The following is a 14,680-nucleotide window of genomic DNA, read 5'->3' as shown; positions in this document are numbered from 1 at the left end:
CGGTCCGGAAAGATTCCACATGCCGCGGAGTGGCTGGGCCCGATGAGCCATGGCCGCTGTGCCTGCGCGTCTGGAGCCTGTGCTCCGCAACGGGAAAGGCCACAACAGTGAGAGGCCGGGGTACTGCAAAAGAAAAAAAAAATTGAACTTGATTTGGCCCAAAACTGATCATTTGCTGATAATGCATTGTGTTTGGGACAGCACAGAGTAAGCATTATTTTTTGAATATGCGGTTTGTTTATAGTTAGTATTAAACATTTTTAGTAATCTAGTTTTTAAATTATATTAAAGAAATGCTGCTTGAGAGTATTATTCCCTCTGCCTTCTAGTTCTTAATGGACTTTTGCTTCAAAACAGCTTATTACTAGTTATGCCCATTAAATTAGAGAAATGCTGAATTTTCTTTTATTTGAATTGATCGTTTCACTCATACTGAAAAGTGAACAACATATTTTATTGTAGTAATGGAATAGAGGAGCCATTGGAAGAATCGTCTCATGAACCTGAACCTGAGCCGGAATCTGAAACAAAGACTGAAGAGCAGAAACCGCAAGTGGAGGAGAAGAACTTGGAGGAGTTAGAGGAGAAGTCTGCTTCTCCTCCTCCCGCTGAGCCTGTGTCTCTGCCACAGGAGCCGCCAAAGGTTAGAGCAGAGGAGCTCTTCACACCTGTGACGTCACACTTTCTTATTTGGTGCCATTAAGGGAGCATGACCTTTGTTCTGTTATTTAAATTGTTTAATAGTAAGCTATGCTGTTTTTATGTATATGAAAGAAGCTGTGGGGATTTTTTTGGTAATTCTGAGGAAATTTTATTGTATTTTCACCCCCTAAAAAACACCCCTCAGGGTAAAATTTAAGATTAATCCTTGTCTGTGTGCAGTGTTTAGTATCTTCTAGTCCATGTACTAAAACTGAGAGTTGCTCTTCCATTCTGTATTAAGTCCTCTACGCACGGATGCAACAGGAGTCATGCAATTTCCCAACTTAAAACAAGTTGGCCTATTGCTAAGAGAAGTGATACAAGTTATTTCTGGTTTAAATGGGAACAATTTCCTTACTACACCAATTAAACTATCTTGGAAACATGAGTGACACCCATAGTGTATCATTTAAACCTACCTAAAACACCTTTTATCTTTCTGTAAAGTAGAAGGTTAAAGTATATTTGCGTAGTGAGAGAAGGAGATTCCTTGTTCAATTTGTGAATGTCTGTTAAACTTTCCAGCTAGTACTTTCTTCTTTCCTATCCTTCCCCTCTCCCCTTGACACCATCACAACACCTTATCTTCCCCCAAAAGGGGAAAGAAATTGGTTCTATTAGGTTCTTATTTTTCTAGCATGTGTAGTTGTTAGTGGTTTTGTTTGCCACTTGCTCATCTCCTTAGAGCATATAGGAACTTGCTTGTGGATTTATTTAGTAGTTCAGACAAAACAGTCAAATAATCTTGCATAATGAGATTTTGAAAGCTGGCACATAGACTGGCATGTGTGTGTGTGCCTTTCTTTTAGGAGTCCTCCAATATAGAACAATAGTTTAGAAATGAAAAGAAAATATATATTTGGAAGTTTCCCTATAGGAATGTTGGTGGTTTTCCATGATTAGTAGTCTAGGTTTGTTGCATTTCCTGCAGGCTTTCTCCTGGGCTTCAGTGACCAGTAAAAACCTGCCTCCTAGTGGTACTGTTTCTTCCTCTGGAATTCCACCCCATGTTAAAGCACCAGTCTCACAGGTAACCAATCTGTGAACACATTGGATTGTATCCTTGTTACATTGCCAATTGCTTATCTTTTTCATACTTTTTAAAATGAGTCAATCAGAAATTATGGATTAAATATACAAAAAAATTGTATTAAATGTCAGTGCACCCACTTTAAATGCCAAATCTCCATTCATCATCTACATAGGTGGTATTTGGGGTTTGGGTGTGTCAAATACAGATTAAGTTAGTTTTACCAATATATATTGTCATTTAAAAGCCTTCTTAAAATAACCAAAAAAATATCCTTTTTAAAAATTTAGAATTTTATTTAGCAGAAATATTTTAGGGAAGAAATTTGGAAAGGCACAAAGTAGTATGGCATTATAAAGAATCATTATTCTTTAAAAATAGAAAAAACTAAAAAAATACACTGCCTAAGCTTTCAGTCTGTAAGTGGTTCATACCGTTTAATTGAAGCCTGTACCAACTTATGACTGTAGTGTTCACCTTAACTGATCGTTCTAGCATTCTGCTTTTTGTCTGTTTGTCATCTTACCCATTTCAGAGCTTTCAAAAACATTGAAAATAAGACACTGGCTACCTAATAAGTTTATTAGGTGTAGTGTAGAATTAACTAAATTCTAAAGTTAATAGGCACAGTTAAAGGGTGTCCAATACTTTCCCCTACATTTTGAATCAAACTTCGTTCCACTAGAAAATTTACATTTAGAATGGTTAGTGCACATAAAATTGTGTTTATATACCTCTTTATATGCTCTAAACAGTGAAACTGAGATTTCAAAAGTAGCTAGTAATTATTAGACAGCCTTTCTGGTGGTGTATGCATAATCAGCTAACGTAATAGAATACATGATCTCGTGATACCTTTTTTTTTTCAGTAGATATTCAGGAAATATTGAGTAATTACCTCAGATCACGAAGTAGAATTCTGTCTTAATGCAGAAAATTAATTTGCCAGGTATTGACTGCTTTTCTACCCATCTGAAGACTCAATAAGTGACTTACGGATTTTTTTTTTGAAATGCTTGATTTCTTATCAGATTTGCATTAGGAATCCTTTGGATTGCTACTTGATTTCAGAGAGTTGGCTACATTTATTTTAAACTCACTGCTAGTTAAAAGTTAGAGTAGCTTATACCTCTTAGACCTTTAGTGTGGCACCAGGCATTGTGCAAAGTACTAGCACTTAATATTTATTCTTATCTAATCCTCACAACCACCCTGTGAGTATGGTTACTGTTATTATTCCTGTTTTACAGATAAGTAAATTAAGGGCTAGAGTACTTCACCCAAGGTCAGATAGCTATGTAAATAAAATAGTAGGGCTTCGAATTTATGCAGTTGGACACTCATGGAAGCCTATAGGTTTCTTTAGCCCTTGAAGGGGAATGTATCTCTATTTATATCAAAGAGTGCTATGTCTAAGCCATGTCTAAATTACATTATATTAGATTCTAACCTCTTGTCCAGGGGGGAAAAATTTTTTTTAAGTTTTTAAAAAAAATTGTAAGTGTGTTTCCCAACCTACCCCTTTATTAAAACAAAATTTTAAACATTTATAATTTAAACTTTGAAAGAACTTTCTGATCTAAAGCTATGTTAGAATGGATTCATGATTTTTTCTGCTTGATTTAATAAACCCTTCGATTTTATTTTGTCGCTTCGGTGTAGTATCCATTTCCTTAACACTTTTAGCATAGATTATTAATAAAAGGAGAATTAAATCTAATTCCAGGGTATTGGTAGGCATTAATTTAGAAGTAGGTAAGTTAATTTCTTGGTAAATTTCTTGGAAGTCGATTAGTTCATTTAAATAGCTTATGTGCGGTTGAAATACATATTAGTTGTGGTTTTACCTGCTGTTCAGTTGATTTGATGGTTTCATGTTTATTTCATATTCTATTTGATTTTCATTTGTGGAATTTGTCATGTGAGCACGCTTTTTGGTTGCATGGAATTAATTGTAAGGCCCTAAAGTAGTATGTGGTATCTTATTTATTTTACCTCCTTGGAGCAAATAGTTTTCATGAAATTGAGCGTGAAGAATTGTAAGTGTACAGCTGGCTTAGTTGACATACAGTAATCAGTTACTGAAAGAAATTTTGATAATTTTTTTTTGGTCTCATTTTTCCTATATTGGCATCATCTAATATCTAAAAGTCAGGTTGCTAAATTAATGTATGGATTATTTGTAAGATGTTGGCACTTACTTAAATTTGTGTTTTTAATTTTAAATCCTTAAAGGATAATGAAGAACTTTTTTGTTTTGTTACTTGCAGTTATTTTTGTTTTAGTAATCTGTTTTGAAAAGAATCTGAATCAGTCAGCCAGAATTCTTTTTCTTGGTTTGAATGAGTCAAGGTTTTTCTGAGACACTTAAATTAAAAGGTGTACATTTGCTATTTTTATTAATTTATTAAACATACTAGCTTCATCAGACTTTGTTAGAGAATATGCTTTAATTCTGTTTTACTTTCATACTGAAGTAAGTTGTGCTTTTAGGCCCTGCCCCGCTTAGCTAAAATTTCTAAATAATTACCTTTTTCAGGCATCATATTTTCGGTCAAATTATTATGTAGTCTTAAATTCTAAATACAGATAGAAGTGGTTCAGGGCTGTAACTTAGGTCCCCTGGTCAGGCATAGAATATTCTCCTACATGTTTTGTGTTAGAGAACTAAAAATGTAATTTAATTTTAAATGAACCAATAGTTACTGAACATCTATGTCTAATGGCACTGTGCTTGGTTCTTTATCTGGTGTAGAAATAAATTAAGATACGGTCATTGTAGGAATAAATACATCCTAAAAACCTGGGAAAATTAAACATTAAAAAATTTTTTTTAACTAGCAAAATTCTAGAACATGGAAAGCAACTTCATTTTGAGGGAAATGGGAAATCTATATGGAAGAAAAACAATTGGGGGAGACAGGCAAATCTGTTAAAAACTGCTAGAGTAGGAGATAATATACCTTTTGGTTATAGTGGGTGAAATTATTTATAATAAATGGTTGTTTTTGAAAGAAACATCTCTTTGTATCAAAATGTATCCTCGCAAATTACAATATCCCAGTTATATAAATTATGAAAGAGTTTGAGCCACTGCCTGGGCTGAGGTACTCAGAGACGATCAGCCATAAAGATAGGACTGAAATTACTAGCTTTCTGATTTGAGGATACATTCTTCATATTCCTGCTGAGGGTTTTCAGCATCCTTTGCAGGTGCATGTTTTTTGTCTCTTCCTTGGACCATAAATAATTTAGGCAATAGACACAGCCTGAAGAGGTTGGGAATACTGAAAATGCCAGTGTATTAAGGAAAAGGAATAGATGCAGATGTCATTTTGTTTTTAGCATAGTTACTTTAAATATATGTGTTTAATTTAGCAGTTAGCGGAAACTTTTGGAGGTACCTTAAAATGAACTATTACTTCCCCTGCCACCCCCAAGAATTAATTAAGAAACATTGTTGGGGTCAGTCCTTAAATAAATGCACACCTCCCCCATTAGGAGGAACAATAGGGAGCTAAAGGACTTCTTTGACTATTTGAGATGCTATCAACACGTTCCTATCTTGTTTTTTTATGTGCATTTTAACTTCAAGATAGTAATTTTAGATGCTAGAGTACACTAAATTGTATATTTTGAACTATCAAAATATGGATTTTTAAAAAAAATTATGGGATGGGGTTTAGAAGATATTGCTGAGCACTATTAAATTTGACGGGCAGCATACTAGATAATTAGAAAGGATGTGTCATATATTCTTGTCTTCCTAAGATAAAGATAACTTTTTATTTTGTATATGTATTTACATGGAGTGGCTCATCTTGCATTTTTGAATTCTGTAGTGATACCTTTTATGCTATCTCAATGTGGATGTAACTTTATTGAAAAAATATGGTTGTAAATAAAAAGCAGCTTATTGTGAGTTATAGCCTTGAGTGAGAAAATAAAATTTACCCTACAGTCCTAGATTGGTACAGAATATCTTTATAAAAATTTATGTTTCACATATATCGGACACTATGTTAAAAATATTCTGAACTTAAAATGACCATTATGCCTTGGTTGTTTCTTTAGTTGTTTTTCTCCTGTGGAATGTGTTTCTTTATAATGTGTTTTTTCCCTTGTATTTTAGCCGAGAGTGGAAGCTAAACCAGAAGTTCAGTCTCAGCCACCTCGTGTGCGTGAACAGCGACCTAGAGAACGACCTGGTTTTCCTCCTAGAGGACCAAGACCAGGTGAGTCAGCCCCTTCTGTGGCCTTCAGCACTTAAGCACTTGAAAAGTTGAAGACCGAACTTAAAAAAAAAAAAAAAAATTATAATGTGTTTTATATGCAAATCATTTTAGTACCAAACTGCTTAAAGGCTTAAGTAACCTGCTAAATATAGCCTGGGCAAAACAACTTTTAGGGGAAGATTAGTTGACATGCCATAGAGACATGTATTTTGAAGGTGTAAAAGAATTTTGAGACACATTTTATTTGGTTATTGTCACTGGTTCTAAGAATTCAAAACCGAGCTGCCAATAACCTACTCTCTTGCTTAGCACTCTTATCTCTTCACAGATAAACAATAAGCACACCCTGATTCTTCTTATTTTGGTTGTCTTAGGTATTAAGTAACTTGTCATGATTTTTGACTTGTTTCCATTTTTAGCTAATATATGTAGAACTTCTGTTTGAATTCTATAAGTATGTTTAGATTGCTTTTGGGAGGAGGTGGGAGATGTATACATCAAATTTAGAAAATGTAATTTTTTCCCACAAAAGTAAAATAAGTAATGTGCTATTATTAAGAAGTCATAGGAGCTGGGGTTTATCCTAGCTTTGTCAGTGATTGAGTTTATGATCTTGGGTGAGACCCTTAAATCCTGAGCTTCTCTTACACCATTCAGTTACTACACATATTTTTCCTGTGTGATGCCTTTCTTTATATGCCTCATTGTGTTCCTTGTGTCATTGGGAGGATCAAATAAGATTTTATATATATACATATAAGAGCACTCTTATGTGTATAAAAGGCTATATAAATGAGATGTTATTGCTATTAAATTTATGGATTTGGCTGTAATTTCATACAACCAAAGATTTATTTGTGAATTTCAAAATACTAAACAATTATTTAGTACAAGTATACCTCACTATTTGAAATCTATTTGGTTTCTGGGTGATGGCAGGAGTTTGGTTAAGGAGGAATACTTGTACTGCTAGTATTTGGCTTTCATATAATCAGACCAGTAGACCTAGAAGAAGGGACTTCAGCAATCTAGTCAGTGTCATCTTTTTTTCTAACTAACCTACTAATAATAGGCGTTTCCACCTCTGTTCAAGGAGGTCACTATCTTATTAAATAAACAGGAATATCAAGGGGTTTTTTTACATTCATTGCTTTGAGCTAGTTTTTGTATGACATTGTAAACTTTAATATCTGCTCTATTCCTTTTCTCAGGCAGAGGAGATATTGAACAGAATGAAGCTGATAACCGTAGAATAATTCGGTATCCAGATAGTCATCAACTCTTTGTTGGTAACTTGCCACATGATATTGATGAAAATGAACTGAAAGAGTTCTTCATGAGTAAGTAGTTTATTTTGCTTTATTGTAAAATTAAACAGGAGGAGAAGAGGACTCTTTTCATAATGTATTGAGGATTTTTAAGAAGAAACATTTACCTCTCTGTACTATGTATATCTCTAGGTACTAATCACCTTGATCAGAAGGGAGTAGAAGGTTATACCAGATGTTTCTCAGTGACTGTACTGAGTGTTGACTGGCCTGGTTCTGTAGAGGTTAGAAGAAAGAGCTGGATGAATCAGTCTTAGATGTGGAAATGGGATTCATTTGGCAAATTGAAGTCAGAAATAGAAAATAACATTGTCTCTCTGAAACTGTGTAGGTAACTTCCCTTTAAAAAGGCGTAATAAAGATGCAGAAGGGTAACAAAACAAGCTAGTTTTTGTTGGCATCTTAAGTGAATGACCTGTAAGAGTGAATGTACCTTAATTGTCACTGGGTATGGCAGCTTGCAACTTTTGTTTTGAAATGGATCAAGGAGATTAAGGCATTTCATCCTGAACAATTAAAGTCACAACATATTCTGTTAAAATATTTAACCCTTGGTGTACTGTGTATTTTCACAGGTTTTGGAAACGTTGTGGAACTTCGCATCAATACCAAGGGTGTTGGGGGAAAGCTTCCAAATTTTGGTTTTGTGGTTTTTGATGACTCTGAACCAGTTCAGAGAATCTTAATTGCAAAAGTAAGTGACTTAAAGGGCATAATTCAATACTTTATTATTCCTGTTGTATTTAGTATTACTTAGAAAGTCTTTTTTAAATGGTAGAGTTAAAAATAGTTTACTATGAAATGGTATTTATGCAAGGAATAAAGAGTTGTTAGTAGTTTTAAAGTCTGAAGTATGGATTGTTTTAAATTTATTTCATTATTTGCTCTGGTAATGAAGGTTGGAATAGATTGCATATTGAGAATTGCATGAGAAGTTTTTTTGTCTCCCTGGATTTTCTTACTTATGTATGATACTACATTACTATTATTGTCTAACCTGCCCGTGTAAAATTTTTTCTTCCCTTGTAAAGCCAATTATGTTTCGAGGGGAAGTACGTTTAAATGTGGAAGAGAAAAAGACAAGAGCTGCCAGAGAGCGAGAAACTCGAGGTGGTGGTGATGATCGCAGGGATATTAGGCGCAATGATCGAGGTCCTGGTGGTCCCCGTGGAATAGTGGGCGGTGGAATGCTGCGGGACCGGGATGGAAGAGGACCCCCTCCAAGAGGTGGCATGGCACAGAAACTTGGCTCTGGGAGAGGAACCGGGCAGATGGAAGGCCGCTTCACAGGACAGCGTCGCTGAGGCTCCACTGTTGGCAAAGTCTTGGCAGTGGTACATTATTCATCGTGTTTGCATTCTTGTTAAATTTTTTTGGCTTTGGAATGTGACACAGCCTTTTTGATCATTTCTTTGATGTGAAAATCATCTTTTGGTTATCAGTTAAATTGAGGTGGACATTATTTCCCCAGTTTTACAACAGGATTCGCATTGTTAATTTATAAATCTAGACTTGGAGAATTAAGGACTGAGAAATGACCATATCTTAAACTGTCTGCAACAAAATGAACTTAAAAGGACATGCCCAACTGAATTCAGGTCCTTTGAGTCAAAAAAAATCCTCTGCTGCACATTTTGTTTAAGTGTTATCGTTTCTGCCTATTAATGTTGGAAACACAAATAGTGCAATTTGTGCAATTGGAGAATCTTGCCTTTTTCCTTGGCTCCCCCCAAAAATACAAACCAACAGAAACTTGTTATGCACTCATCAAAATGCACTAAATGGGTACTCTGAACTCATTAACATTGACATCTGCAAAGGAGGCAACAGGGGAAAAAAATCTTTCATCTTTTTTTCCAGTAGCGCATAGTTGTGAAATGATGAGGGCATTTTTACCTGCTTGCTGTGACCAGCGTGTGTATACATAAACCTTAACAAGACTACAAGTATATTCCAGAAGGAAATCATTTAGTTATGAACTAAATAACAAAAATCAGAACTTCAAATGCTATGGTCTTGAATATTAGACCAGATTTAGTAGCTCCATATCTAAGATTTTTCTACCTGCCCCTCTTCAGTACAGGGATGGCTGGCTGCTCAACACACTCCTCCTCCCCCGTTTCCTTTCTTTAAGCTGTGTACAGTGAAAATTGTCTTTACTGTATTTTGTTCTCTGGTAATGTAATGAGCATGATGGTGCCTTCTATTAATACATCATTCCAGTCTTGCTGGTAATTTTGTACAGTATAGTGTATGAATTGCTGTGCTGCAAAGCCAAACAGCTACAAAATGTTGAAAAATCATTGAAGTGTATAAAAATTGCAGTATCTTTAAAATCAGTAAAATTGACTAGCATATTATTACCTTGCTCTTCAGTTAACAACTTTGTGTTCTCTGTGGGAGGGAGTCTTGTGTGTTTGGGAGGGAGGGGGAAGGAGGAAGTCAGTTATTTGAGTAAGTCTCTTGTTGACTTTTCTGTTAGCCTGAATGTGAACGTTGAAGCGTATCACTTGAGAGGTGCTGGAAAAGTCAATCAACTTGATGTACATTTTTAGTGACATTTTAAAAGCAGTCAGATTCCATAAACGGCAAGTAAACCTGGAGTGAGGATACTGCAATTTTCAGAGAAAAGAACAGCAGCTCTTAAGTGTTTGCATTTTCTATTTGGGGGGCAGGGAACTGTCATTCATTTTGCACAATTCTTGAACTGATGTCAGCACCCGAGTGGCTCTGAATTTAAGTCTGGGACGACATCTTTTATTTTTACATGAATTTCTAAACAATTCTGTGAGCAAAGTTTGTAGCTGCTGGATTATTGTCTGTCTTTATAGCAAGTTCCAGTAAACCACAAGTATGACAAAAGGATATCCAATTTTATGCTTGGAGCATTTAGTACCCACTGGTTTCTGGATGTTACAGGCTAGGAGTGGGGTAAATAAGTGTGACCACTTAAAGCTGCTTGTTAGCATGGAAGACTTCTCCATTCTATCTTAGTAAAAACAAACAAAAAATGCACTTGACATAATAGCAAACTGGTTCTGAATTATGGAACTGTTTGCTGTTTAGTAAACTAGCAAATGATGCACATATTGTTTTTCATGTACTGGGCGGTATAAGTAAAATTAAATCTGTCCCTTTTTTTCCCCCTTGAATGAGGTCTTCCATGTTCGAGGAAAAGTCTTGCACTATTGCGTATATTTTGGGGACACAGATTTCTCAGTTTCCATTTTGGGGGTTAAGGATTTTTTTCCTGTTTGAAATACTTTTACACTTTCTGATGTATAGTACTTGAAGTTCTTACCAGAAAATTACTTTTGAGTTTTGAAGCCTGTATTCAAACTGCTTTTAAATGAGTGGTTTCTTGTCAGTGTTTTGTTTTTTATAGCATATTTTCCCTCTTTCATTTCTTTCTCCTTCCCATTTTATATATATATATATATATATATATATATATATATATATATATATATATATATAAAATTTCCAATCCAAGATATTGCCCTGCCACCCATGAAAACTTCTGGCACCAAAAGTAATGACAAATGTTAAGTGTAATAGAAAATTAAAGCAAAGAGCCATTCAGCTTCAGTCTTTACATACCATGAGTAAAACATTAAAACATCACATGGAGAAGTTTACATGGTGATTGTTCACCTGCAGTACTGTGGACTTTTAACATTTTGTCCCCTTTCAGTGAACCAGAGTAAAAGTATTCATCTATCATTACTGTTATTTGCTGTTTTTTGTTTTGTTTGTTTTTTTCTTTTTGGATGGTAATATTCTATTGTATCCTTATGACACTATTGCAACCAAATTGGCTTTACCATCTTGGCTTTAGTAGGTATAGAAGACAATGGATTACCATCTTTATTGCTGTAATGTGTTAAGCATTATATGCTAGTAGTATCTAGTTTAATTGTTTCAGGTGGAAAGTATTCTTTGAGTTTCCATTTTGAATGTGTTTGGACTAAACAAACAATAAACTACTGATGTCTGCAGCATTTATCTATGTCCCTAATTTAATCTGTAGGTTTGTGTTCCAGAATATTTCCTCCCAATTGCATTTCACACAACCTAAGAAAAAATAAGGAATTATTCTAAAGCCAACTATTTTTTGTGAAATTTGATATATAAAATAAATCATTTAAGTAAGACTTGAACATTGTTAGAGACCTATCTCAGCTCAGTTAGATAGCTGGTATACAAGATAAAGAATGTTAGAACAGAATAATAAGTGGTAAGGAAGGTAAGAATGATGTAAAACAGACTAAACATTTATTTTTTATAAAAATCGTGAGTTTTCCAAAGCATTGCTACATCATCTCAGAAGGAGAGGAGAAAGGGGATGGGAAGACTGAGTTATCTGAAGTTAAGGACATGACCCAGTTCAGCAATTAGAACAGATTTGTCAAGCTCTAAAGGAATATTAAAAAGGAAAGAATAGTCATAGTTATGAATATATACTTTAAATGAGTAGTGAAGTCATAAGGCATATGTAATTTCAGAACTTTGTTAAAAGGGATGATAAAAGTGAATTTTTCCTGATAATATTCATAACACTGTTTATGAAGATTCCTTAAATCAGTCTTCACAGGTCTGTACTGAAGAAAAGCCAGAACAACCATTATTTAAATACTCCTGGGCAGTAAGACTTAAGATTTTTATAAATGTATATTAAATTCCTTTCAATGTTAATTATAATGTATAATAACATCTAATTTTATGGCTGTGGAAAAAATTTTTAGAGGGGGTAAAATGTATATGTGACACTATATTGCAAACAGAACCAGATTTGAAGGAGCAAAATATCATTTGGTCCAGGAAATTTATATGGAACAAAATATTTGAAAGTTTTAGCCATACAAGATGCTATGTTTCAACTGTGTTATATAAGATAGTCTTTGTATCAAGTGAATGAAAATTTAGTGGATATATGTTCATATTTTTCCTTTAAATTAGGACAACTTGCTCATCATTTATATTTAACTACAGATGAAGACTTGATTTTTTTTCATTCTGTGTTCATAAGACTTTCTATATTAAGTCTTGATCAATTTAATGCCAGAATTCTAAGTTATTTTAAATTACTGGATAAGTGAGTTATTTATTATGTCCTGAAAGAGATTTCCCTTCGTGATGGATTTCAGTGGGTTCATATAGAGAGTAATTGTTTTTTTAAAAATTTGCATAATTAAGTCAGAATTCCTAAGTAATGAAGTTTCTGGGTATTTTTGACAAAGACTGAAATCTTCCTATCTATTTATGTAGTATATAAACACCTTATACTTCAGAATTAATAGGAAATGAAGTCTGTTTTTAGCATTACCAAATACTGGGCAAAATACTATAAATGTGGGTTTAGGATTAAACATTAACAGAAAGATAACTACTCTTGTCCTTGATCTCCTAAGTTTTGATAAAGCTGATTGCCTACTTGGAATGCTTTGTTTTGTGACATTAATAATATTCTTTTAACTGTTCCTGTTTTCTGTACTCTTTATCACCCCATAACCACCATTATCCCCCCAACACACACACACACACACACATCCTCAGTCTCTTTCCCCACAAATTTTCTCTGAATGGTTTCATTTAAGCCAGGAACTACCTTAGCTTCGGTATATTGTCCATTCAGTAGATTCCATATAGTGTGATGGTCAAGAGAAGGGCTTTGGAGACAGCCTGGCCTTGAATGGCAACTCCACCATTCAGTGGTTACATTTTCTGAGCTCCTGTTTAACTCATTTGTAAAATGAGGTGGATGATTGTGAGGATTCAGTGAGTTAATACATAAAGCACCTAAAACAATGTATTGGGCACTCAGCAAGTGTTACCTGATACTGTTTTTTACTCAGTTGAATTTCTACTGCCTCCCTATTCTGTGTTTCAAACACTTCTTTTTTAAATCCTTTTTTGCCTTGTCCCCTTCTGAAGTCCTTCAGTAATTCAGAATTCGAAAGTCCAAAATAATGTGTTTTCTCTTGCTAAGTGATATGCATGCCTGGCTCTCTGATAATGAACATCTCTATTTTTCTGACCTATTTAACCTAGAAATGTTTGGAGTCTCATCTGTTCTACTTAATATTTTCTGGTTGTCTCCCTTCTATCCATTTTCAGGCTGCAGGAAGATCTGTTCATGCTCTTCTGATTAACTTTCACTGGCTCATTTAATTCATTAACTCTTGAGCTTCTATGTGCCAGGTGCTGTTCTAGGTACTGTTGATAAATGAAATGAACAAGGTTCCCTGCTCTCAGGTTAAAAAGGTCTAAAAGTTATTGTTTGCATATTTAAGAAGGTAGCTAGGGGGCATACCATAAGAAGGTAGGTCCTTATCCCAAGAGCAATAGGAAGTTGAAGGTTTTGTTGAGTGACGGGAAGGTAATTCTACTTTGAAATCTCTGGAGTTCAATAAGTTGGGTCTCTGGGTTAATGGAAGGAGTTAAGTAATGAGTAAATGAGGTGAAAGGATGCTGTAGTAGTTCAGTCAAGAGCTATGAAAGTAGAATGGTTGTAGTAGCTTGGACTAGAGTGGTGATGTTAGAAACCTAAAGAATTTGAAAGACTTAGGGGGTAAAACAGCCAGGTCTTGGTGAGGAAGGTGGTATATAAGAAATCTGAAGTTGTTCACTTGCATAATTGGAAAAGTAAGGTGATATGTGGAACAAATTACTGATTTAAAAGTTTCATGATGGGGAGGCAGGAGTGCTATTGGAACCCTATTGGCTTTCGGTGTGAAATGGACCTGAAAAGAGGAAGCTGTATAGAAGGGTATGTAATTGTGAGTTGTGCCTTTTAATTTCAAAAACAGTATATAGAGTGGCAAGTTTTATGTGTATTTTATTTTACGACAACACAAAAGCATGGTATGCACATCATAGAAAGTAAAGAGAATCCAAAAGAATGAACATCCACAATTCAGCCTGTAGATCCCTATAAATACCGTGTGTGTGTGTGTGTGTGTGTGTGTGTTTATACTATTAAACATTGCTTTAATGAAGACAGACCACTTAATGGTGTTTATCAAGTGCTTATTGAGCACCTCTGTGTGCCAGGCACTGTTCTTGATGTTGAGGGTACATGAGCAGGACAAGTCCGTTGGTCTCCCTCTGAGCTTATGTACTTTGCAATGGAGAAAAGTAGTTGTAATTGCGATGTAAAGTAAGATAAAGCAACTGAGTGGCAGCTTTAGATGCCTAGAGTTGACATGAAACATAGGAGCTCTCCACTCAGAGGGACTAGATAACATGTAAAGCTTATAAAATTGGAAAAACTTAGAGGGTAATGAGAAGAAGCTGAGATAGGTGGATTTGGGTCAAGGGGGGCAAAATGCTAACAGGTAAACTAGACTAGATATGTAATTAGCCTGCGTAAGCAGTTTATTTGG

General features: G+C 34.8%; 1 protein-coding gene across 4 annotated transcripts in view; it reads left to right on the top strand.

The window, feature by feature from the left end:
• G3BP2 (G3BP stress granule assembly factor 2) overlaps positions 1-11,300 on the top strand; it is a 77,160-nt gene extending 65,860 nt beyond the window's left edge. For 3 of the 4 annotated variants that reach the window (XM_081224479.1, XM_081224480.1, XM_081224477.1), the window contains exons 7-12: positions 463-643; positions 1,634-1,732; positions 5,865-5,967; positions 7,179-7,307; positions 7,871-7,989; positions 8,327-11,300. In XM_081224479.1, the coding sequence (XP_081080605.1) occupies positions 463-643; positions 1,634-1,732; positions 5,865-5,967; positions 7,179-7,307; positions 7,871-7,989; positions 8,327-8,599 (904 nt within the window). In that variant the 3' untranslated portion in view covers positions 8,600-11,300. The remainder of the gene's footprint in view (positions 1-462; positions 644-1,633; positions 1,733-5,864; positions 5,968-7,178; positions 7,308-7,870; positions 7,990-8,326) is intronic. The other variant, XM_081224478.1, reaches the window with a different exon arrangement.
• The last annotated feature ends 3,380 nt before the right edge of the window (positions 11,301-14,680 follow it).

Source organism: Mesoplodon bidens, assembly GCF_964165515.1.
Source record: "Mesoplodon bidens genome assembly, chromosome: 1".
Classification (NCBI taxonomy): domain Eukaryota; kingdom Metazoa; phylum Chordata; class Mammalia; order Artiodactyla; family Ziphiidae; genus Mesoplodon; species Mesoplodon bidens.
Note: the sequence above shows the minus strand (reverse complement) of the source record. Positions and strands in the feature narration are given on the sequence as shown.